The 20565-nt window shown below is 38.7% G+C and overlaps 3 protein-coding genes across 3 annotated transcripts; 1 reads left to right on the top strand and 2 right to left on the bottom strand.

Moving 5' to 3' along the window:
- The first annotated feature begins 1342 nt into the window (after positions 1 to 1342).
- Positions 1343 to 5658, top strand: LOC141600007 (uncharacterized). The gene is made up of 4 exons (XM_074420155.1): positions 1343 to 2539; positions 2702 to 2807; positions 3666 to 5240; positions 5372 to 5658. The coding sequence occupies exons 1-4, from the start codon at positions 1343 to 1345 to the stop codon at positions 5656 to 5658; spliced, it is 3165 nt and encodes a 1054-aa protein (XP_074276256.1).
- A 4222-nt stretch (positions 5659 to 9880) lies between these two features.
- LOC141600004 (uncharacterized) lies at positions 9881 to 10852 on the bottom strand. The gene is made up of 3 exons (XM_074420151.1): positions 10769 to 10852; positions 10550 to 10666; positions 9881 to 10447 (listed from the first exon to the last, which is right to left on the bottom strand). Exons 1-3 carry the CDS (start codon positions 10850 to 10852, stop codon positions 10034 to 10036), a joined length of 615 nt encoding a protein of 204 aa, XP_074276252.1. The 3' UTR covers positions 9881 to 10033.
- Positions 10853 to 10900: 48 nt separating this feature from the next.
- Positions 10901 to 11640, bottom strand: LOC141599999 (uncharacterized). Its single transcript, XM_074420149.1, has 4 exons — positions 11501 to 11640; positions 11250 to 11373; positions 11023 to 11152; positions 10901 to 10929 (listed from the first exon to the last, which is right to left on the bottom strand). The coding sequence occupies exons 1-4, from the start codon at positions 11524 to 11526 to the stop codon at positions 10901 to 10903; spliced, it is 309 nt and encodes a 102-aa protein (XP_074276250.1). The 5' UTR covers positions 11527 to 11640.
- Between the last annotated feature and the right edge of the window lie 8925 nt (positions 11641 to 20565).

The following is a 20565-nucleotide window of genomic DNA, read 5'->3' as shown; positions in this document are numbered from 1 at the left end:
CAAGTTGAATTTAAGTTAAATGGCGAGAATTGTTATATGGTTAAATTTGGTGGGGAAATAAGTTGAATTAGAGACAAATGATGTTATTTAGACTAGTAATGAGATGTCGAAATAGATTGATTATAAGTTGGTTTTGGTTTTGGAAATGAGAATGAGTTATAATTAACGTAAGTTTTACTTTCACTTATTTAAATTTAATATTCAATACTTTTTCAAAAATAAAATCACACATATATAACTATAGAATATATATTTTATTAAATTTAAATGACGTGTCCCGTGTCCTAAATTTCATGGGATGCCGTGTCACGTGTCCGTGTCCGTGTCGTGTTCGTGTCCGTGTCCGTGTCCGTGTCCGTTTTGGTGCAACCTAGATGACCAACACGAAAAATAAAGGGGAGTATAAGATTACTTCGAATTTTATCTTATTTTTTGTATTTTATCTTGTGTTTTCACTACTTTGTCTTTTGACAGATTAATTACCATCTTTTGTCATTTACACAAACAAAGATATACAGTAGAAAGAAACAAAATGAAACGCGAACTGAAACGGAGGATTTAGACTCATTATACTCCCTCCCATTCATAATAAACCTCCCCATTTCCTTTTTCGGTTATTCACAATAACCTCCCTATTTCCTTTTTTGGTAAGTGTTTGTGTGGTCCAAATTTAATTGTATGGTGGGGTAGTGTATTTGTGTGGTCCAAATTTAATTATATGGTGGGGTAGTGTGTTTCCTTAATTTTCGTGCCAAAATGAAATGAGAGGTTTATTGTGAATGGGAGGGAGTATATAACAGTTATTTGTACACATTTTTACTGATTAATGTTTGTGTCATAAACATTAAACATTATTAAAAATAAAATCACATTTTTAAATTGGTAGAATATAAAAACATGACAAATTCTCATTTGTGACGGGCGATATCCGTCACAAGCTTATAACGGATCAAATAAAATCCACTCGGGTAGATAAAGACAAGCCATTTGTAATTCCCTAGGTACTCTTGCTTTTGTCTTATCTATCCAAGTGGGTAATTATTAGGGAATAATATCCTTATTATTAGGATATTATTCCTAGTCAATATTATGATTGATTAGTTGCTACATTGTTGTTATTCTTTCCGATATTCTTGCCTTGAGTTGCGAGATTACGATTGACTTGTATTACTATTTAAGCCTAATTGGGCATCATAATAAACACATTCATTCTCACAAACCTTAACATGGTATCAGCTTGGTTTCTTTCCTTTCTTTCTAATTTCCAATCTTAAAAAAAAAAAAAAAAAAAACAAACAGAACCCTAATCACGAAAATCCTCAAAACAATCACACTGCCTTCCATGGCTGGAGACGACACCAACACAACTGTCTCTTTTCCCCGAATTGATCCCTCTAGCCCTTATTATCTCGGATCCCAAGATGGTCCGGGTGCTAAAATCTCAAATATCGAACTTCGTCATGACAACTATGACGCTTGGCAGATGTCAATGAAAATGTCGTTGAAATCACGACGCAAATTTGGATTCGTTGATGGAACAATCAAAAAACCCACCACTCAATTTGATCTTGAAAACTGGGAGGCGGTTCATTGTACCATTGTACAATGGATTCGTAACACGATCTCTCCGTCTTTACTGGATAACGTGACATATGGGTATGATGCCTCAGTTTTATGGGCTGAATTGGAGTCGCAGTTCGCCGTTGTAGACGGTACAAAAATTCACAATCTAAAGACTCAGTTAAAAGATCTCAAGCAAACTAAAGGTATGTCTGTTACCACTTATTATGGTAAATTGAAATCAATTTGGGACTCGCTTGCCGTTCATGAACCACCATTTTCATGCAAATGTAACAAATGCGAGTGCGATATTGGCAAGGCAGCGATTCAGCGTCTTGACAACGAAAAATTACACCAATTCTTTATGGGGCTCGATACGACTTTATACGGTAATATCCGCTCCCAACAATTTCAACTTGATCCCCTACCCACTTTGAATCGTGCTTATAATATCGTACTTCAAGAGGAACGACTTCGTTCCGAGTCTATTCCAGACGTGTCTGATGTCAGTGCCTTTGCACTGTCGTCTGCCAATTCTACTTCCCATTCTAAAGACCGGGCTCCTCGCCGTCCTCTGTTTTGCTCTCACTGTGAGACCCGAGGACATGAAGTTGCGACTTGTTTTTTTAAGACAAATCGCTTCCCTGAGTGGTGGGGTGACAGGCCAAGGACCTTAGCCGAATATCGTCACTACCGAATGACAATTGCAGGAGGTTCGTGTGGGTCTGGTTCGGGTGCTGCTGGTTCGGGTGCCTCTGGTTCCGGGTCTGGTCGGGACAAGGACGGTGCTATCCCTGTTCGTGCCAATGCTGTAATGGGACCTACGGCACATTCCCTTCTTGCATCCGATCGCCTAAGCGGTATGTGTAGTTGGATTCTTGACACCGGAGCTTCCAATCATGTGACGGGTACTTTGTCATGCTTGGAAACTCGCAAAGAAATTAATGGCAGGCCTGTTTGTTTACCAAATGGACAACAGGTTGTTGCCGCTATGACAGGAACCGTTTACATTAATGAATTCATAACCCTTCGGGATGTTCTTTATATACCAAGTTTACAATGCAATTTGATATCCATTTCGCAGCTTACATCGGGCACCAATCTCTGTTTTGAATTTGCTAACTCTTCTTGTCTTATTCAGGACCGTTCCTTGAGGACGACGATTGGAGCCGGTGAGTTACGGGATGGACTATATTGGATTCGTGCGGGGACAAGGACTGCGGTGGTGAACAACGTGACCCAACAAGGTACTTTTGATCTTTGGCATCGACGTCTTGGTCATCCGTCCGATAAGATAGTCCAGCTCATTCCTCCCCTTAGTAGTTTCAATTACGATAAGACTATTAATAAGGATTTGGTTTGTGATATTTGTCATTATGCAAAACAACATCGTCACAGTTTTACTTCCAATAATAAGCATGCTTCGGATTTATTTGAATTGATACATTGTGATTTGTGGGGTTCTTATCGTACTCCCTCATCGTGTGGTGCACGGTATTTTTTGACCATTGTGGATGACTACTCCCGAGCAACTTGGGTTTATTTACTTCTCGATAAAAAAGAGGTAACCGACATGTTTATGAGCTTTATTAATATGGTTGCCACTCAATTTTCGAAAACAATCAAAACGGTTCGGTCTGACAACGGGACGGAATTTAATTGTATGGCCGCGTATTTTTTCTCTCAAGGAATTAAATTTGAAACATCTTGCGTTGGCACGCCTCAACAAAATGGGCGTGTCGAACGTAAACACCGTCATATTTTAAATGTGGCGCGAGCTCTTTGTTTTCAAGGTAATCTTCCCACGTCTTTTTGGGGCGAATGTATCCTCTCGGCTGCATATTTAATTAATCGAACTCCGTCTTCTCTACTAAATGGACGGACTCCTTTTGACTGTCTATTTGGAGAGTCGCCCTCGTACTCCAATTTGCGAATCTTTGGTTGTTTATGCTTTGCTCATAATCAGTGTACTAAAGGAGACAAGTTTAGTAAACGGGGACGTAAATGTGTATTCGTGGGTTATCCATCTAATAAGAAGGGGTGAAAACTTTATGACCTCGAAACAAAGTCGTTCTTTGTTTCCCGCGATGTTATTTTTCATGAAGCGGAATTCCCGTTTAATTCTCATGGGGCCACTGAAATATCATCTACTCCTATGGCTGATTCGATCTCCTATGATGAACCCTTTGATGGGTCACTATATTATGACCCGGGTACTGATGAGGCGGGAAATTCGACCCCTACCACGGTTGAGACCCCTGCCACTGAGACGAGCAGCAGCACGACAGGGGCTGCCACTGATCCGAGCAGCAGCGAAACAGGGGTTGCCGTGCCCAATGAAACAGAGGACGCGGTACTTGGCCGAGGTCGTCGCCTTCGCTTTCCAAATTCCCGCCTTCAGGGCTACGTTCTCGATACCACACACAGTCCATCCCCGTCTCCCAGTCCACCGAGCTCTCCCACGTCGTCCTCAGGTACGTCTTATCATTTAGCAAATTACCTCAATTGCAATTTATTCTCGGAGAAACATCGTAATTTTTTGGCAGCTGTAACCATGGGTGTTGAACCACCATCCTTTAAAGAGGCTATCCGGGATGATGGATGGTGCGAAGCTATGAAGCTCGAAATTGATGCTCTTGAACGTAATGACACTTGGGAACTTTCCGACCTTCCACCTAATAAGAAGGCCCTGGGGTGTCGATGGATTTATAAAATCAAATATAAATCTGACGGCTCGATCGAACGACTTAAGGCCCGTCTTGTTGTCTTTGGGAATCATCAAATCGAAGGGTTGGATTATGGTGAAACTTTTGCTCCCGTTGTTAAAATGGTCACTGTTCGTATTTTTTTAGCTATTGCAGCTATAAATAAATGGGAGCTTCATCAAATGGATGTCCATAACGCTTTCTTACACGGTGACTTAGACGAGGAAGTCTACATGAAAATTCCTCCCGGTTTCAGTCGTGGTAAAGAAGGCAAAGTGTGTCGTTTAAAAAAGTCGTTGTACGGTCTTCGACAAGCTCCTCGCTGCTGGTTCGCTAAGCTCACAACGGCTCTCAAAGATTATGGGTTCCAACAATCTCATTCCGACTATTCATTATTTTCTTACTCGCAAAACCAGGTTCGACTCTTTATCCTTATTTATGTTGACGATCTGGTTATTGCGGGAAATGATTCTTCCACTGTTGCAAAATTCAAGTCATATTTGGGAAAGTGCTTTCATATGAAGGATTTGGGACCGCTCAAATATTTTTTGGGTCTCGAAATTTCTCGTAGCTCGGAAGGAATTTATGTCAATCAACGAAAATATGCCCTTGACATAATTTCTGAAGTTGGTTTATTAGGATGCAAGCCCGCTCAAACACCCATGGAGCAACATCACACACTTGGTAATGCTACTGGCCCTTTACTCGAAAATACCGAGTCCTATAGAAGACTTGTTGTCCGCCTTGTTTACCTGTCGGTGACTCGCCCCGACTTATCCTATGCAGTCCACATTCTATCTCGTTTTCTTCATCAACCCCGAGAGGAACATATGTCCGCGGCGTTACGAGTTGTCAAATATCTCAAAGGAAGCCCGGGACAAGGCATTCTACTTCGTGCCGATAGTAACTTAAACCTTACGGGATGGTGTGATTCGGATTATGGTGGGTGTCCGACTTCCAGACGATCCGTTTCTGGTTGGTTTATTTTCCTCGGCGAATCACCAGTTTCGTGGAAAACAAAAAACAAACCACGGTCTCGTTATCCTCGGCCGAAGCAGAATATCGCTCCATGGCGAATATTGTTTGTGAATTAAAATGGATGAAAGGCCTTCTTCTTAATTTTGGCATCAATATCAAAAGTCCCATGAAGGTTTTCTCTGATAGCAAGTCGGCTCTTGATCTTGCTCGCAACCCCGTCTTTCACGAGCGCACAAAGCACATTGAAATTGACTGCCACTTCACTCGGGATGCTATTATCGAAGGATTAATCACTGCGGCTCATGTGTCTTCTACGTCCCAATTGGCCGATATTTTTACCAAAGCTTTGGGTGCATCTCAATTCCATACTCTTCTCCGCAAGCTTGGCGTTCTCGACCTTCACGCTCCAGCTTGAGGGGGGGTATTAGGGAATAATATCCTTATTATTAGGATATTATTCCTAGTCAATATTATGATTGATTAGTTGCTACATTGTTGTTATTCTTTCCGATATTCTTGCCTTGAGTTGCGAGATTACGATTGACTTGTATAACTATTTAAGCCTAATTGGGCATCATAATAAACACATTCATTCTCACAAACCTTAACAGTAATACTTGACCCGTCACAAGGGAGACTTATTGTAAAAACATTGATTGGACCTTTAAAGTCGTTCTTATAAGTTCAGTTTAGATGGGTTATTTCAGTTAAGAAAAGTTTAGTTCAACCCATACCTGATTTCCTATAAGTTCAGTTGAAATCCTCTAAAGTCAGTTTAAAAAAGTTCAAATCTCTAAATAAAGGTTATGTTTGGCACGAGGTAGTTCAATTTTTTGAATCTGTTTGGCAAATAACTTTTTTGCACAAATAAGCAAACTAAAATGAAATGTCACTCATGGTAGCATTTGAGATTTCAGTTAGTTGATCCTAATTTATATTCCATTCTTACCCCTTCAGTTAGGCTCTCTTTGGTAAAATTAGCTGAAAAGTTAGGTGAAACCTGAAAAATTAGCTAAAATCTGAAATGTTAGTTGAACATTATGACCTAAAAAGATACCTGATTTTTATTAAAACGGTTTAAGAAACTAGCTGAAACGGTAGCTAATATTTGGTCAAATGCCGTAAGAGGACATGGTATAATATATAATAAATGAAATAGCCTTGAATTTTCTTATTTCCAAAATAATTGAGGGGCAAAAAGGGTAAGTAAAATTAAAACAGGTACATGAAATCTAAAAAACTATCCTAGATAGTTTTTTAGATTTCAGATAACTCTTTTGGGCAAATAAGCTACTTGTCAAACACTCTAATGAACAAGCTCCATGAAATTTTTGAAAAAAAACTACTTTCATCAAAACAAGTACCTGAAAATGCATGTCAAACAGAGCATAGTGTGCCAAACATTTTTTTTATATAATTAGTTATCTTATCAATTCCTAATTTTACCTATTAGTTACCTTTTCAGGTTTAAGTTAATTTTTCAATTTTCAAATGTCTTTTCAGGTATAAGATACATTTTCATTTAGTTTTATCCAATAGAGGCATAGTTCAAAAAATTTAAAATTAGATATGTTCAATTTTAAAAAGTTAAGTCTAAAAACAAAGGCTTATATTTAGACACTAATTAAATTTTGAACAAACTTATGAAAACTAGACAAAAAATGGATTTTATTTGTAACTTATTTTTTCCCTGACGTTTGAGGAGACCTATCCGCTTTAAGATTAAACCAATTAAGTAGTACTCAGTTGCATAGATGAGATTAGTTATTTGTTAATCTTTTTTTTTTGTTACACGAAGCGGGATTAAACCCAAAACGAAATAAAGCTAGAGAAACAGAAAAAGAAAAAACTAAAACGAAAATAAGGGAAAACAGCTAAAACGAAAGAAAAGGAACAAGACGTGGCCATAAGTTATTTGTTAATCTTAATGTATCTTGTTTATGTTTTATTTATTTTATTTGGTTCGTTTAAGTTAAATGTAGATATGTCTATTTTATTTGATTTGTTTAAGATAAATGCATATACATGTCTATTTTAAATAAGAATTTCTCTTGGACCATTCTCAAGCAGAAGATCGAGTTAATCGGGTCACCAATATTTTCCTTCTTAATCACATCTTAATTATTTCGACCCCTTTCACCCTCTCAAGCAGAAGGTCATGACCTTGGTCACCAACCCAATTATTTTCCAGTTTTCAGTCAAGGAGAGAGTGCCACCTACCGGGTCACCAACAAAGCCACCAACTCAACTGAAGGTTACCAATTGACCCTGAGTAGTTCAAGGTCACCAAAATCATCCCCTTAATCCTAATCTAAGGTGTCATTAAGGTGACCCAACAAGGTCACGACTGCTTAGGGATGGTCTTATGTATATATAGCTAGTAAAGATGAAAATGATTATGCAACACTAGAGGTGCTCACTAGGCTGGGCCGGGCCGGGCCGGGCTAAGGGTTGGCAGCACTAGCACGGCACAGGTGAGGGATCGGGCCGGGTCGGGCCAGGGGTTGGTTTTGTTTAGCCGGAGCCCAGCCCACATAGTAGCGGGCCAGGGGGGCCGGGCCACGTATATTTTTAATTTTTTAGTGTTTGGATCGGGCTGGGCCAAGGAAAATGCGACACTGGCCCGACTCAAGGGAAGGAACGGGCTGTGCTGAGTTGGCACACGGGTTGGCCGGGCTGCTGAAAGTCGGTCCCCGAGATCGGGCTGGGTTGGGCCGGGTCGGATTGGCCCGCCATGTTGAGCACCTCTAGGCAACACATATGTTGTAGGCTCTTAGCTTGGTACTTTAAATAATTACAAAGCGTCTTGCTTGTGACGGTCTAATCCCGTCACAAGCTGAAGACCTCTCACAAAAGGGAGAGGGGACAAGGTGGGGCTGGGGGCATCCCATGTGCTTCCCTACTTGCTTCTCATGGATATTTTGTGAGAGAAAATTGTATCCGTCTTCAGCTTGTGACGGATATCGCCGTATTCAATGAGATTTTGTGAAATAATTAAATTATTTTAGGAGAGGCTATGGGTACTTTTGAGGCTCCTCAAATTTGCAACTACTACCGCAATTAGCACGAGTGGTCTAATCCCACTTTATGTCATTTCGTCTACTTTATTAGTACCAAACATGCAGACTTGATTGATTTCTACCGTTTAATGTTTTTCGAATATTTCTACTTCTGAAAATAAGAGACGGAGGGTATCCGTCACAAATAAGAGACGGGTACCATATTGTCTCACAAAAAACCCATAGGGGGTGAGAGAAGGGGCACATGGGGTGAGTGCCCACCTTGTCTCCTCTACCCATTTCCACTCATAAAATACCCGTCGCAAGATCCGACCCGTCACAAGCAAGACTTATTGCTGAAAATATAGTACTTGTAAGGTTTTTTCATGTTTTAGGCTCCCTATTGTTTTTTTTGGTAGTTGGTGCTCAATTGAAGGGGGTGAAATGAATAGTGCTTGTAAGCCTTTTCATGTTTTTGGCTCCCTATTGTTTTTTTTGGTAGTTGGTGCTCAATTGAAGGGGATGAAATGAAGTTGAGTTAAACTGAACTGAATTGAATGAAATTGAGCTAAATTGAATAGATCTGAAATAAGAGTTAGGTCTTGTTCTTTTGGACCAAAACTGAATTTATAGGATCTAAACTGAATTGAACTGAAGTTATAGGATCTGAAGTGAATTTAAATTAAGTGACGTATAGGATCTGAATTGGACTGAACTAAACTTATAGGATCCAGGGGCGGACCCACCTAGTAGCAAGGGGTGGCGTCCGCTACCCCAAACGTAAAAAAAATGGTTTACAAGAGGGATTTTTGCTACCCTAATTATTGCTGAACAGTAGATAAGTAGATATTATTCCATTAAATGTACAATAAACATCTTCTGGTCCAATGACAAAGGCTTTGATTTTCCACCAATTGCCCCTGGATCGAATCCTTTTACATGCATATATAGAGTATTTTTTTTTTTTTTTGGCTACCCCATACATTAAATCCTGGGTCCGCCCCTGATAGGATCTGAACTGAACTAAAATTATAAGATCTGAACTGAACTTACATGATCTGAACTGAACTTAACTTATAGGATCTGAACTGAACTTACAGGATCTGAACTGAACTGAACTTATAGGATCTGAAATGAACTTACACTACAACAAATAAGGTAATTGGCGACCATATAAGGCGACTGAGAACAGTCGCCATTTAGAATAAAGCGACTAAGACCCGTCGCCCGCACTTCGTAGCTGGGTTTGGTCGCTTTTGGCGACAGGCGTTCGTCGCCAATTTTGGCGACTGAATTTTTTTAAAGCGGGCGACCGAAATTCGTCGCCAAAATTGGCGACTGTCATTAGTCGCCAATTTAGCGACTGCTATTTGTCGCCTTTTAAAAAAACACGTCATCTCCATATCCTCCAAAATGGCGACGGGTAATGGTCGCCATTTTGGCGACAGAACTTGGTCGCCATTTTGGCGACTGATATCCGTCGCCAATGGCACTGTTTTCCGTCGCCAACGTCTAAAATTAATTCATGATCAGAGACTTAGCGACGGAATGCCGTCGCCAAATGCCCAGTGTCCGTCGCCAAAATTACATGTTTTTTTGCCTAAAAATCGTTTTTGACCTAGCCAAATACGTAAAACCTGCAAATAAACCAACACTTCCAGCAGAGAACACATGGGAAGCCAACACAACCAAACTTCATAAAGAAAATCAAGTTCCATACACACAACTACGAGTTCTACGAGTTTGGTCATCTAACATTATCCGGGAATAACTACGAGTTCTACTACATAACTACGAAACAGGGAAACTTGCTCCCGCTCCACTACCACCTCCATGATTAGGATCTCTAGGATCCTTTGGTTGCGGGCGCCACCCAGTGTTGCAATTGGCGAAGAAGGAGTTCATCCGTTCCATTTCCTCCTTCATCCTCCGAATTTCAGCATCTCTCTCGGCATCCCGCCTCTCCCTCTCGGCATCCTGCCTCTCCCTGGCGGCTAATTGAGCTTGGAGCACACTCACGACACTTGGGGTATAAGGTTGTTGTTGGGAGGAAATTGACCCTCTTCTTCTTGGAGTAGGGTAGAAAATCTCCTTTGCCGACCCGGCTCCATACACATCTCCTCTTTGGAACCCCTCAACAAGATCAAACCATAGCTCATTGTCATCAATTTCCGGGTTGTTCTTCCTACGGACAAGGAATTGTTCCTAAAAAATTGATAAAACATTAATGGTTAGAGGTTACTTATCTAAAAATTGATAAAACATATACTTTAAAAAGCTAAGAAATTTTTATTTTTTGACACTTACATATAACTGTTGATCTTTTTCCTTCGCGAAGATCAACTTGCCCTTGCTTGTCTTCTTTGCGTGAGTGTCAACAAAGAGATCAACAATCGTGGGTACCTTACCCTTATTCTTCTTGGTCTTCCGGAAAAAAAACAAGGAAATTGTTATTCAAACATGATAATTAATGAGACTAATTAAATTAGAAGACTATTAAATTAAAAGCTAAGACAAATAACTTACATCTAATACCACACGATCATGAAAAGATTGAGACCCTCCATAATGAGTAGGCTCAACTTCCGCATCCTTATCTCCTCCTTTCATGTTGATCTTGTTCCGGGCCGATGCTTCCTTGAACTCGGGACTGTTCCGTTAACTTGGTATATTCCTCATATGACGAACTGTAATCAATAAAATAACAATTATTAATTAATATATTTTCAAAATATGTAATGAATTTTAACTAATTACGGGTATTAAAAGAAACTAAATACCTTTCATGAAAGATGGCGCCTTCTTCCTCTTAGACACCTTATACATGTTGTCCCTTAGCCTCTTCTTGCCAATGTCATTATACCTTTGCCAAACTAGGCGCTCAAGGTTGGTTGGCCAATAGAACACACGCTACAAAAAGTAAACACATAGATGAGAAACAAATTAATAATAAGGTAAAAAGAATAAATAAATTATATTTAATAATATATATTTTATAAATAGATACCCGGAAGTTGTTGAACCACATCTCCTTATCTTCATCACTAGCGTTACTCCAACAAGTAACGCCGTGTGTCATGTTCTCTTGGGTGCTATTAGTCACACCACGAACAACTGTTTGACTTCTAAACCTGAAATCAAACATGTTAAAAACATAATTATATAGGAAAAAAAAATAATGTATAATTAACATATGTCTAAAAAAAGTCATTTATTACTAAATAAAAAAATTACAAAATAGAATGAATAAAAAATTACCAAAGACCATTCGGATCAAGGATCATCCTGTTGTCAGTATGTCGGGGTATAGCAACCTCCTCCTCCTCCTCACTCACCTCCGTAGTAGAACGGTCAACGTCCTCCTCCTGCTCTCGGGAGCTACTACCTCCCTCACTATAGCCTCCCGCGCCTACTTCCTCCGGGAGCCATGTGTACTACAATTGAATAAAAAGTGTTAGCAAATATTACAAGATAATTATTATAAGATACAAAAAAATAAAACCTAATAAACAAGTATAAAAGACAAAATAAAACGCTAATAATTGTTTCCAAATTTTGATATGTATACTTTTAATACCTTCTCTTACTCATCATCATCATCATCATCCTCATCTTCTTCTTCTTCTTCTTCTTCTTCTTCCTCTTCCTCCTCCTCTTCTTCTTCTTCTTCCCCCTCTTCTATCCCATCCCTCTCCTTATCATTCTCTTCTTCTTCCTCTTCTAACTCCTCCTCCGCTTCTATCTCATTTGCATAAATAATTTCATCATGATCAACTGGGGACAAAACTGTTTCTGATACAACCTCTTCTTGGAAAAAAGATGTATCAACTTCTGATCGTGCCTTTGTTTTAAAAACGGCCCACCATTGCTTTTGTTGTCTATCATTGCTTGTGCTCGGAAGAGATGCAAAATAAACTTGATGAGCTTGTTGTGCAAGTATAAATGGGTCATATTGAGAGTAGGTTCGAGTATGATTCACTTCCACGAGTTTGTAACGATCATGGACTCTCGTTCTAGCTACGGAATTATCCCTCCATTGAATCTTGAATAAGACGGTTTTATAACTCCTATCCCGGCCATTGTAGCACAACTCAAAGATATCCTCTAATATGCCATAATAATCATTGCCATCAAGAGAAGAAATATTAACGCCGTAGTTGCATTTAGCCTTACTTTTGCCATAGTCAAATGTTTGAAACTTAAACCCATTAATTGAATATCGATTCCACGTCACAACCTTTCGAGAAGGACCTAAAGCCAAGCTTCTTATCACATCATCTTGAATATTTAGCTTACATACATGCTTCCGAAACCAGGCTGGAAATTGATCCTCATGCTTATGCCAAACATCCTCTCTGTTCACATTAGGGTGATCTTTAATGAAATCTGTCACAAATTGAGCTTCATATGGCTCCAAAACCTCACAATTAGATAGCACATAAAGGTGGGCACGGTTATACTCCTTGTCATCCAGAAATCTTGTTCCCCCAACTGATGAACACCCTATTTCATCCTGCATTTGGAAACACTTGGGTATACTTGTGTCTAGTTCATCCGCTTCATCAATATTCAAGTATTTTGCTTTGGTCTCAATATGTTTTTCAAAATAAAGAGAGCAAAAATTGGCAATCTCTTCCGTTAGGTAGGCATTGCATATAGAACCTTCCACACGAGCTTTATTACCAATTTTTTTCTTCACATGATTAAGAAACCTTTCGAAAGGATACATCCACCTATATTGGACGGGTCCACCAACTTTAGCTTCATATGGCAAATGGATAGGTAGATGCTCCATCGAATTGAAAAAAGAAGGCGGAAATATCATCTCAAGTTTACACAAAATTTCTGGTATTTGGTCTTCTAAACGACTCATGTCCTCAACTGATATCGTGGAGGAACATAAATCTCTAAAAAATTGACTTATTTCTCAGAATCGCATTCCAAAGCGTAGTCGGGAGTAAATTTTTAAAAGCCACGGGTAATAAGCGCTCCATGAAAACATGACAATCATGACTTTTTAACCCTTTCAACTTCAGTTCCTTCAAATCAACACAACGGCTCAAATCGGATGCATATCCATCGGGGAAACTTCAAGTTTCCTATCCAATCGCACAATACCTTTCTTTGAGCTTTGTCAAGAGTAAATATGGCTTTTGGTTTAGCCCCATCCTTACGAATATGAAGTTTAGGACGATCACAAAATTTCTTCAATTCTATTCTTGAATTAATATCATCACGTGTCTTTCCTTTTACATCCATAATCGTATGAATAAGTAACTCAAAGAAGTTCTTCTCTATGTGCATCACATCCAAATTGTGTCTGATCAACATTGTTTTCCAGTAAGGAAGCTCCCAAAAAATACTTCTTTTAAACCAACCATTTTTTTTCTTTTTCAACTCTTTAAACTCTTCTTGATCCATATTGGTTGTTGGCAAATCACGTACTGACCTCCCATATCTCATCCCCTTGGAGTCGAACCGGAGCATTGTCACGCACCTCCTTACCTTTTAAGAAAGATTTCTTGTTCTCTCTATGAATATGTCCATCCGGTAAGAAACATCTATGACAATCAAACCAACTAATTTTTTGGAATTAGGAAGATAAAATGCTTTACTCCTATCCATGCAATAAGGACATGCCTTTCGCCCAGCGGTTGCCCATCCTGATAGCATACCATATGCGGGAAAATCATTGATAGTCCATAACAATGAAGCTCTTAGTTGGAAATTTTGCTTCTTCGACACATCAAATGTTTCTACACCAACTTCCCACAAATACTTGGTTCCTCCACCAACGGTTGTAAATAAACATCCGGATGGTTTTTTGGGTTATCAGGACCGGGAATAAGTAAAGAGAGGAAAATAAATTGTCTTTTCAGACAAAGCCAAGGAGGTAAGTTGTACGGCGTGGTCATTACGGGCCAACACGAGTAGTTTCTACCAAACTGACCAAAAGGGTCAAACCCATCCGTACACAAGCCAAGTCTCACATTGCGAGGTTCCTCGGCAAAATCGGGATATAACCTATCAAAACGCTTCCACTCCTCCCCGTCACTCGGATGACACATCTTTCCTGGTGTACGAGGATTTTCTTTGTGCCATCTCATTTGGTTGGCAAGATTTTTCGTGGCATACATTCTTTGAAGTCTAGGAGCTAATGGAAAATAAATTAATGTGTTTTATGATATTGGTTTCTTTCTCTTTCCACTCCTTTTATTACCCTTCTTCCCCTTCAAAACAATATTTCCTTCACTTGTCTCATATCTATCACTTTGACATTTCTTACATTTGTCAAGCAAAGCATCATCTTTCCAAAAAGCATACATCCTTTAGGACATGCATCAATCTTTTCATGTGGAAGTTGAAGACCTTTGACCACTTTCTTGGTATTATAGAAATTTCGGGTCATAACATTATTATCGGGTATAACATCCTCAACCAACGTAGCAATACTATCAACGGCTTTAAATGGCATATTATACTCACATTTTAAAGAAACTATCCTGGATGCAACTTGTAACAATGTCATTCTACTCCCCTCATATAAGGTTTTTCGGAAGCACTTAGCATGTCAAAAAAGGCTTTTGCTCTTGGGTTTGGTTGTTCTTCATCAATCATTGGTACACGGTCGTCATTAATGAAATCATTAGACCGAAAGGCATCAAGTACCATTTCTCTATATGGGTTCTCATTTTGTTGGATTTGAGGCTCTTCGGGATAATATTTTTCTCCATGGGAGATCCAATTGTAGTAGTTTGGAAAAAAACCATTTGTAACAAGATGCTCTTCTACTTCAATGTCAAATAAATATTTTAAGTTTTTACATTTAGTACAAGGACACCTAAGTTTATGTTGTTCCAAATCATATGAATCTTGACATCTAGCAAATTCAATAAATCCACGAACTCCTTTACAAATCTAGCGATAGGACGTTTCTTCTTATCTACTCTTTCTTCGTACATCCAGCTACGTTCAGATCTCTTCATTTTAATCTATAAGCAATATATAGCAAACTAACCATTTTAAATAATAATATTTAATTTCAACAAAAAAAGCAATGGTTATCTCATCCTCCATTTTATGCTAATTTCAAGATTTCAATTGGGTCCTTATCACTCCAACCTAAACCCATCAATGTACGTTTCAAGTCACTAGCAAACACACATTTGTGAATTATTAATGAGAAAAAAATTTAAGACAATTCCCTTAGTTCTCCAAATACACAATGTGGAAAAGATACATATTCCACATATGTATTCAGAGAACATTGGAGAAATTTGCAACCAAATTCTTTTCTCATTAATAAAATCACAACTATGTGTTTACTACCTAAGTGACTTGAAGCGTACAAAGACGATCCCAAAATGGGGACTATTCAAGAATTGCTCCTAATGAGTAATTCTTGAACGAGTACTAGGTCATTATATATTAAACAAGTTGTCAAAATTATAAGGCAAATTTATACAATCCCCTAATCAAATGACATTACTAATTTAGCAAATTTATACATCATGCTCATTGTATTCAAGAAAAATGCTAATTAATTAACAAAGCCACGGGTAATTAAATTATTCTAACTTAATTAATTTGGTTAATTATACAAGTTGTCAAAAATGCTAATTTCTAACCCTAACTCAAATTAATTAACAAAAATGCTAATTAAATCATTCTAACTTAATTTGGTTAATTATAAGGCAAATTTATACAATCCTAACATTATACTACCTTCATAAAACTATACTACCTTCAACAATACTACTTCAATATTACTAATTTAACTAAAACTAAGCATCACTAATCAAATCACATTACTAATTTAACAAAAACCCCAATTTCTACCTTCATAAAACTATACTACCTTATACAATCCCCTAATCAAATCACATTACTAATTTAACAAAAACCCCAATTTCTAACCCTAACTCAAATTAATTAACAAAAATGCTAATTAAATTACAACTACATACAATAATAAGCATCACTAATGTATAAATTACAACTAGATACTAAATAAGGATCACAACTTAAACAAAATATGAAGGATTGAAGTAATTAAATCGATTTGAGTCGAAAACAAACCTTTATTATAAACAAAGGGTCGGTAGGGATGTAGTGTGCGGATGGCGGCGGCGAGTGGTGGCGTCCGGTGGTCGTTGTAGTTGGTGGTGGCGTCGGAACTCTTGGCGATTTTTTTTTTTGTTTTGTTGATAGATAGAATGAATGAGGGACGGGGGAGAAGAATCTGTCAAAAAAAAAGAAACAGGCTTTTGGCGACCGTTTTTGGTCGCCAAAATGGCGACGGGTAATGGTCGCCAATTTGGCGACTGATTTCGGTCGCCAAATTGGATAATATTTCGTCGCCTGTGGATTTCATACGGATTTTGGATAAAAAGTTATAGTCGCCAAATTGGCGACGGATAGTGGTCGCCCGTTTTTTTTTCCCTGTCGCCAATTTGGCGACTGTAGTATGTCTGTCGCCTTTTTCGTGTTTTCTTGTAGTGTTAAATTAAGTGACTTTAAGTCCAAAAGAACATGACCTTATTCTCACTCAGACCTTGTTTTTTAAGCTGAAATGAACTGATCTAAACTTAATGGAGATGTGTTGAGTTGAACCGAATGAATCTGACCTAAACTGAATGAAGTTAAAGTAAGAGTTAATTTACGAAGAGATGATATGAATTGATCTGAATAAAGCTGAACTGAACTAAAACTGAATAGAGCTGAAATTAAGCTAAGCTGAACTAAAATAGGCTGAAATTAAGTCATAAATAACAGGACCTTACATCTATTGGAGTATAATATTTAATTTCAATTTGTTGCCTTCGCATGAGTTTTACATAGATCACTAGTTTTTTCTTACATGGTATCAAATTTTGTGTGACTAAGAGGCAATGAGTTTAAATCATGGAAACCTTCCAAAATCTCACAATTGGAATTTGAACACTTGGTATATGTAGGCCTTTGTATTATTGACTCTTCAAGCTCAATAAACATTTAATTTATGAAGGTATAATCTATTTTTTTTTTTTTTTTTGAGGGAGAAGGTATAATCTATTAATTGGACCTTAACCATTATTTTAAGATTATGTTCATTATGCTCTCAAAGGATTGAACTCATCATTGGTGAATATAACCATATAATAACATATTTACATGTAGAAAATATAGGTATTATTTTGTTCATTGTGGATGGTATGCTAATCTCATTTCAGACACATAACAACAACACGACCATCACTTAGCATGGCTCTGAGAGAGATCTAAGCTATATAGACAACAATCAACATGTAGTTGGAAGACAGTATTTGTGTGAAATTGATCATTCTCTATGATACCCGTATCTCTTATGGAATTCACGTAGATAATAATATAAGTAAAATTGATAAAACTAATCACGAACTAAAAGAAATTGCAGCGAAAAAATAGATAAAAAATAAACAATCAAAACTCTATTAATGTATAAAAAATCACTCATTCCTACTTATACTAAGACAAAAATTGACGGATTTCACATGAACAAAAATCTCAATAATAAATTTTTCAAACTATAAGACCGTTACTCTGATAAAGCACTAACGAAGTTGCATAGTATTAAGTTTGATATAATTGATAATTATATTTGATATGGAAATAATGTATTCAATATAATTGATAAACATAAAACTTGTGATTATACAGTGAATATGGTAAACCTATTTATACAAAGGATAATGCAAAATAAGGAAGGAAAATCCTAACAGCTATATTCTAACAGCTAGTTTTCTCATAATAGGCAATGAAGATTGTTGCCTCTTTTGCTGGGTGAAGAGCCGTTGGCATGGGGCTTGATTATCGCTAACATCCCCCCTCAAGTTGGCGCGTGGAGACTTGAGACGCCCAACTTGGAGAGTAACTCGGTAAATGGAATACGACCAAGCGCCTTAGTAAGTATATCGGCCAGTTGATTCTTGGTATGAACATAGCTTGGTTTAATGGTGCCGTTGAGAATTTCATCCCGAATAAAATGACAATCAACTTCAATATGTTTCGTGCGTTCATGAAATACCGGGTTTTGAGCAATGTAGAGAGCGGATTGGTTATCGCATAAGAGATCGATGGGTTGATGGTGAGGAATGCGCAAAAAATTGAGAAGGCCCTTTAGCCATTTGAGTTCGGAAACCGAGTAGGATATAGCTCGATATTCGGACTCGGCTGAGGATTTTGATACCGTTGTTTGCTTCTTAGTTTTCCATGTGATCGGAGCATTACCAAGGAACATAACATACGCTGAGAGGGATCGTCGACTAAGGGGACAACTTGCATAATCCGCATCACAATATCCATAGAGAGTTAAGACATTATCTTGTGAATATAACAATCCTTGACCGGGTTTATTTTTCAAATAACGGACCACTTGTAGAGCTGCATTCCAATGATCAAGGCGAGGGCTTTGCATAAATTGTGCCAAGATATGAACAGCATATGTGAGCTCAGGGCGGGTGGTAAGAAGGTAGACAAGCCGTCCTACCAACCGGCGATAGGGTTGCTGATCAGTGAGAGGTTCGGAGGTAGAGAGGCTAAGGCGGTGATTAGGTTCCATTGGGATTAAAGCAGGTTTGGACCCAAGAAGCCCGGTTTCGTCTAGGATGTCCAATACGTATTTCCGTTGTGATATAAAAATCCCTTCTTTACTTCGAGCAATTTCTAGACCCAAAAAATACTTAAGAGGACCCAAGTCTTTCATGTGGAAACACTTACTTAAATAGGTCTTGAATTGTGTGATAGTAGTAGAGTTGTTACCACATATTACCAAATCGTCAACGTATATGAGCACATGTAGGTCATGATTGTCTTTAGTGATGGAGAAAAGAGAATGATCATATGGACATTGAGTAAAACCATACTTTTTGAGAGCGGAAGCGAGTTTGGCATACCAGCAACGAGGTGCTTGTTTAAGACCGTATAAGGATTTGTGAAGACGACATACTTTGCCCTTTGTATCATCGGAAAACCCGGGAGGGGGTTTCATGTAAACTTCTTCATCGAGATCACCGTGTAGAAAAGCGTTGTGGACATCCATTTGATGGAGAGCCCATCCTTTTGCGGCGGCAATTGCTAATAATGTACGGACGGTAACCATTTTTGCTGTGGGAGCGAAAGTTTCATTGAAATCAACCCCTTCAACTTGACGATTACCCATGACTACAAGACGAGCTTTGTAGCGCTCAATGGTGCCATCAGCGTTGTATTTAATACGATAGACCCATTTAGAGCCAATAGCTTTCTTGTTTGGTGGGAGATCTTCGAGAGTCCAAGTATGATTGCGTTCAAGAGCATCTACTTCTAATTTCATAGCGTCTCTCCATTGAGGTACCTGCATAGCGTCACGAAAGTTGCTAGGCTCATGGTGTTTGGTCATGGCCGCTAGAAAACTTTTGTGTTTAGTGGAGAACTTATCATAAGAAATGTAATGAGAAAGAGGATACCGTGTCGCGGAAGATGATGATGGAGCCGTGAGCATGTGAGTTGACGGGTGGCGAGGTGGCTGATGGTATTCCTTGAGTCGGGAATTAGGAAATTTGGTGCGATGACCTTTTCCTAAATCAGTGGGAGGTGGTGAATTACTAGGGGAGGTGTTGTTATCGGTGTGAGGAACAGATGCGGTAGGCGAAGGAGACTCGGATGGCTCAGGTGTAGGAGGAGTAGGTGTAGGTTCGGTGGTGGGTTTGGTTGCTGGTGAAGGGGATGACGGAGGTGGTGTGGTTGTTGGTGCGGGTTCGGTTTGTTCGGTTGTTGCTACGGGTTCGGGTGTAGAGTGTGGTGAGGTAGATGCGGCGGGTATAGTATTCGAACTTGGGTGATGGGTTATGAGAGGAGAGTCAAAAGGTGCGTCAATGGTGTTGGTAATAGGCGGTATATTATTCGAACTCGGAATGGTTTGAAAAGGAAATTCTTGTTCCATAAAGACAACGTCTCTTGATGAAAAGAATGTTTTAGTTTCAATGTCATATACTCTCCAACCCTTCTTCCCAAAAGGGTAGCCCACAAAAATGCATTTGGTACTACGTGGAGCAAATTTGTCTTTTGATCGATTAATGTTTCGTGCGTAGCAAAGACAACCAAAAACTCGGAGATGGGTCATAGGTGGTGGTTTATTATATAACATTTCGTATGGAGATTTTCCTTTGTGTTTGGTGGTTGGAGTACGGTTAATGAGATAGACCGCGGTTAAAATGCATTCCCCCCAAAACGAGATAGGTAAAGAGGCTTGAAATAAAAGAGCACGCGCCACATTAAGAATGTGACGGTGTTTTCGTTCGACCCGACCGTTTTGTTGTGGAGTA

Source organism: Silene latifolia, chromosome 9, assembly GCF_048544455.1.
Source record: "Silene latifolia isolate original U9 population chromosome 9, ASM4854445v1, whole genome shotgun sequence".
NCBI lineage: Eukaryota > Viridiplantae > Streptophyta > Magnoliopsida > Caryophyllales > Caryophyllaceae > Silene > Silene latifolia.
The sequence above is the reverse complement of the archived record's forward strand: the minus strand, read 5'-3'. Positions and strand labels throughout refer to the sequence as shown.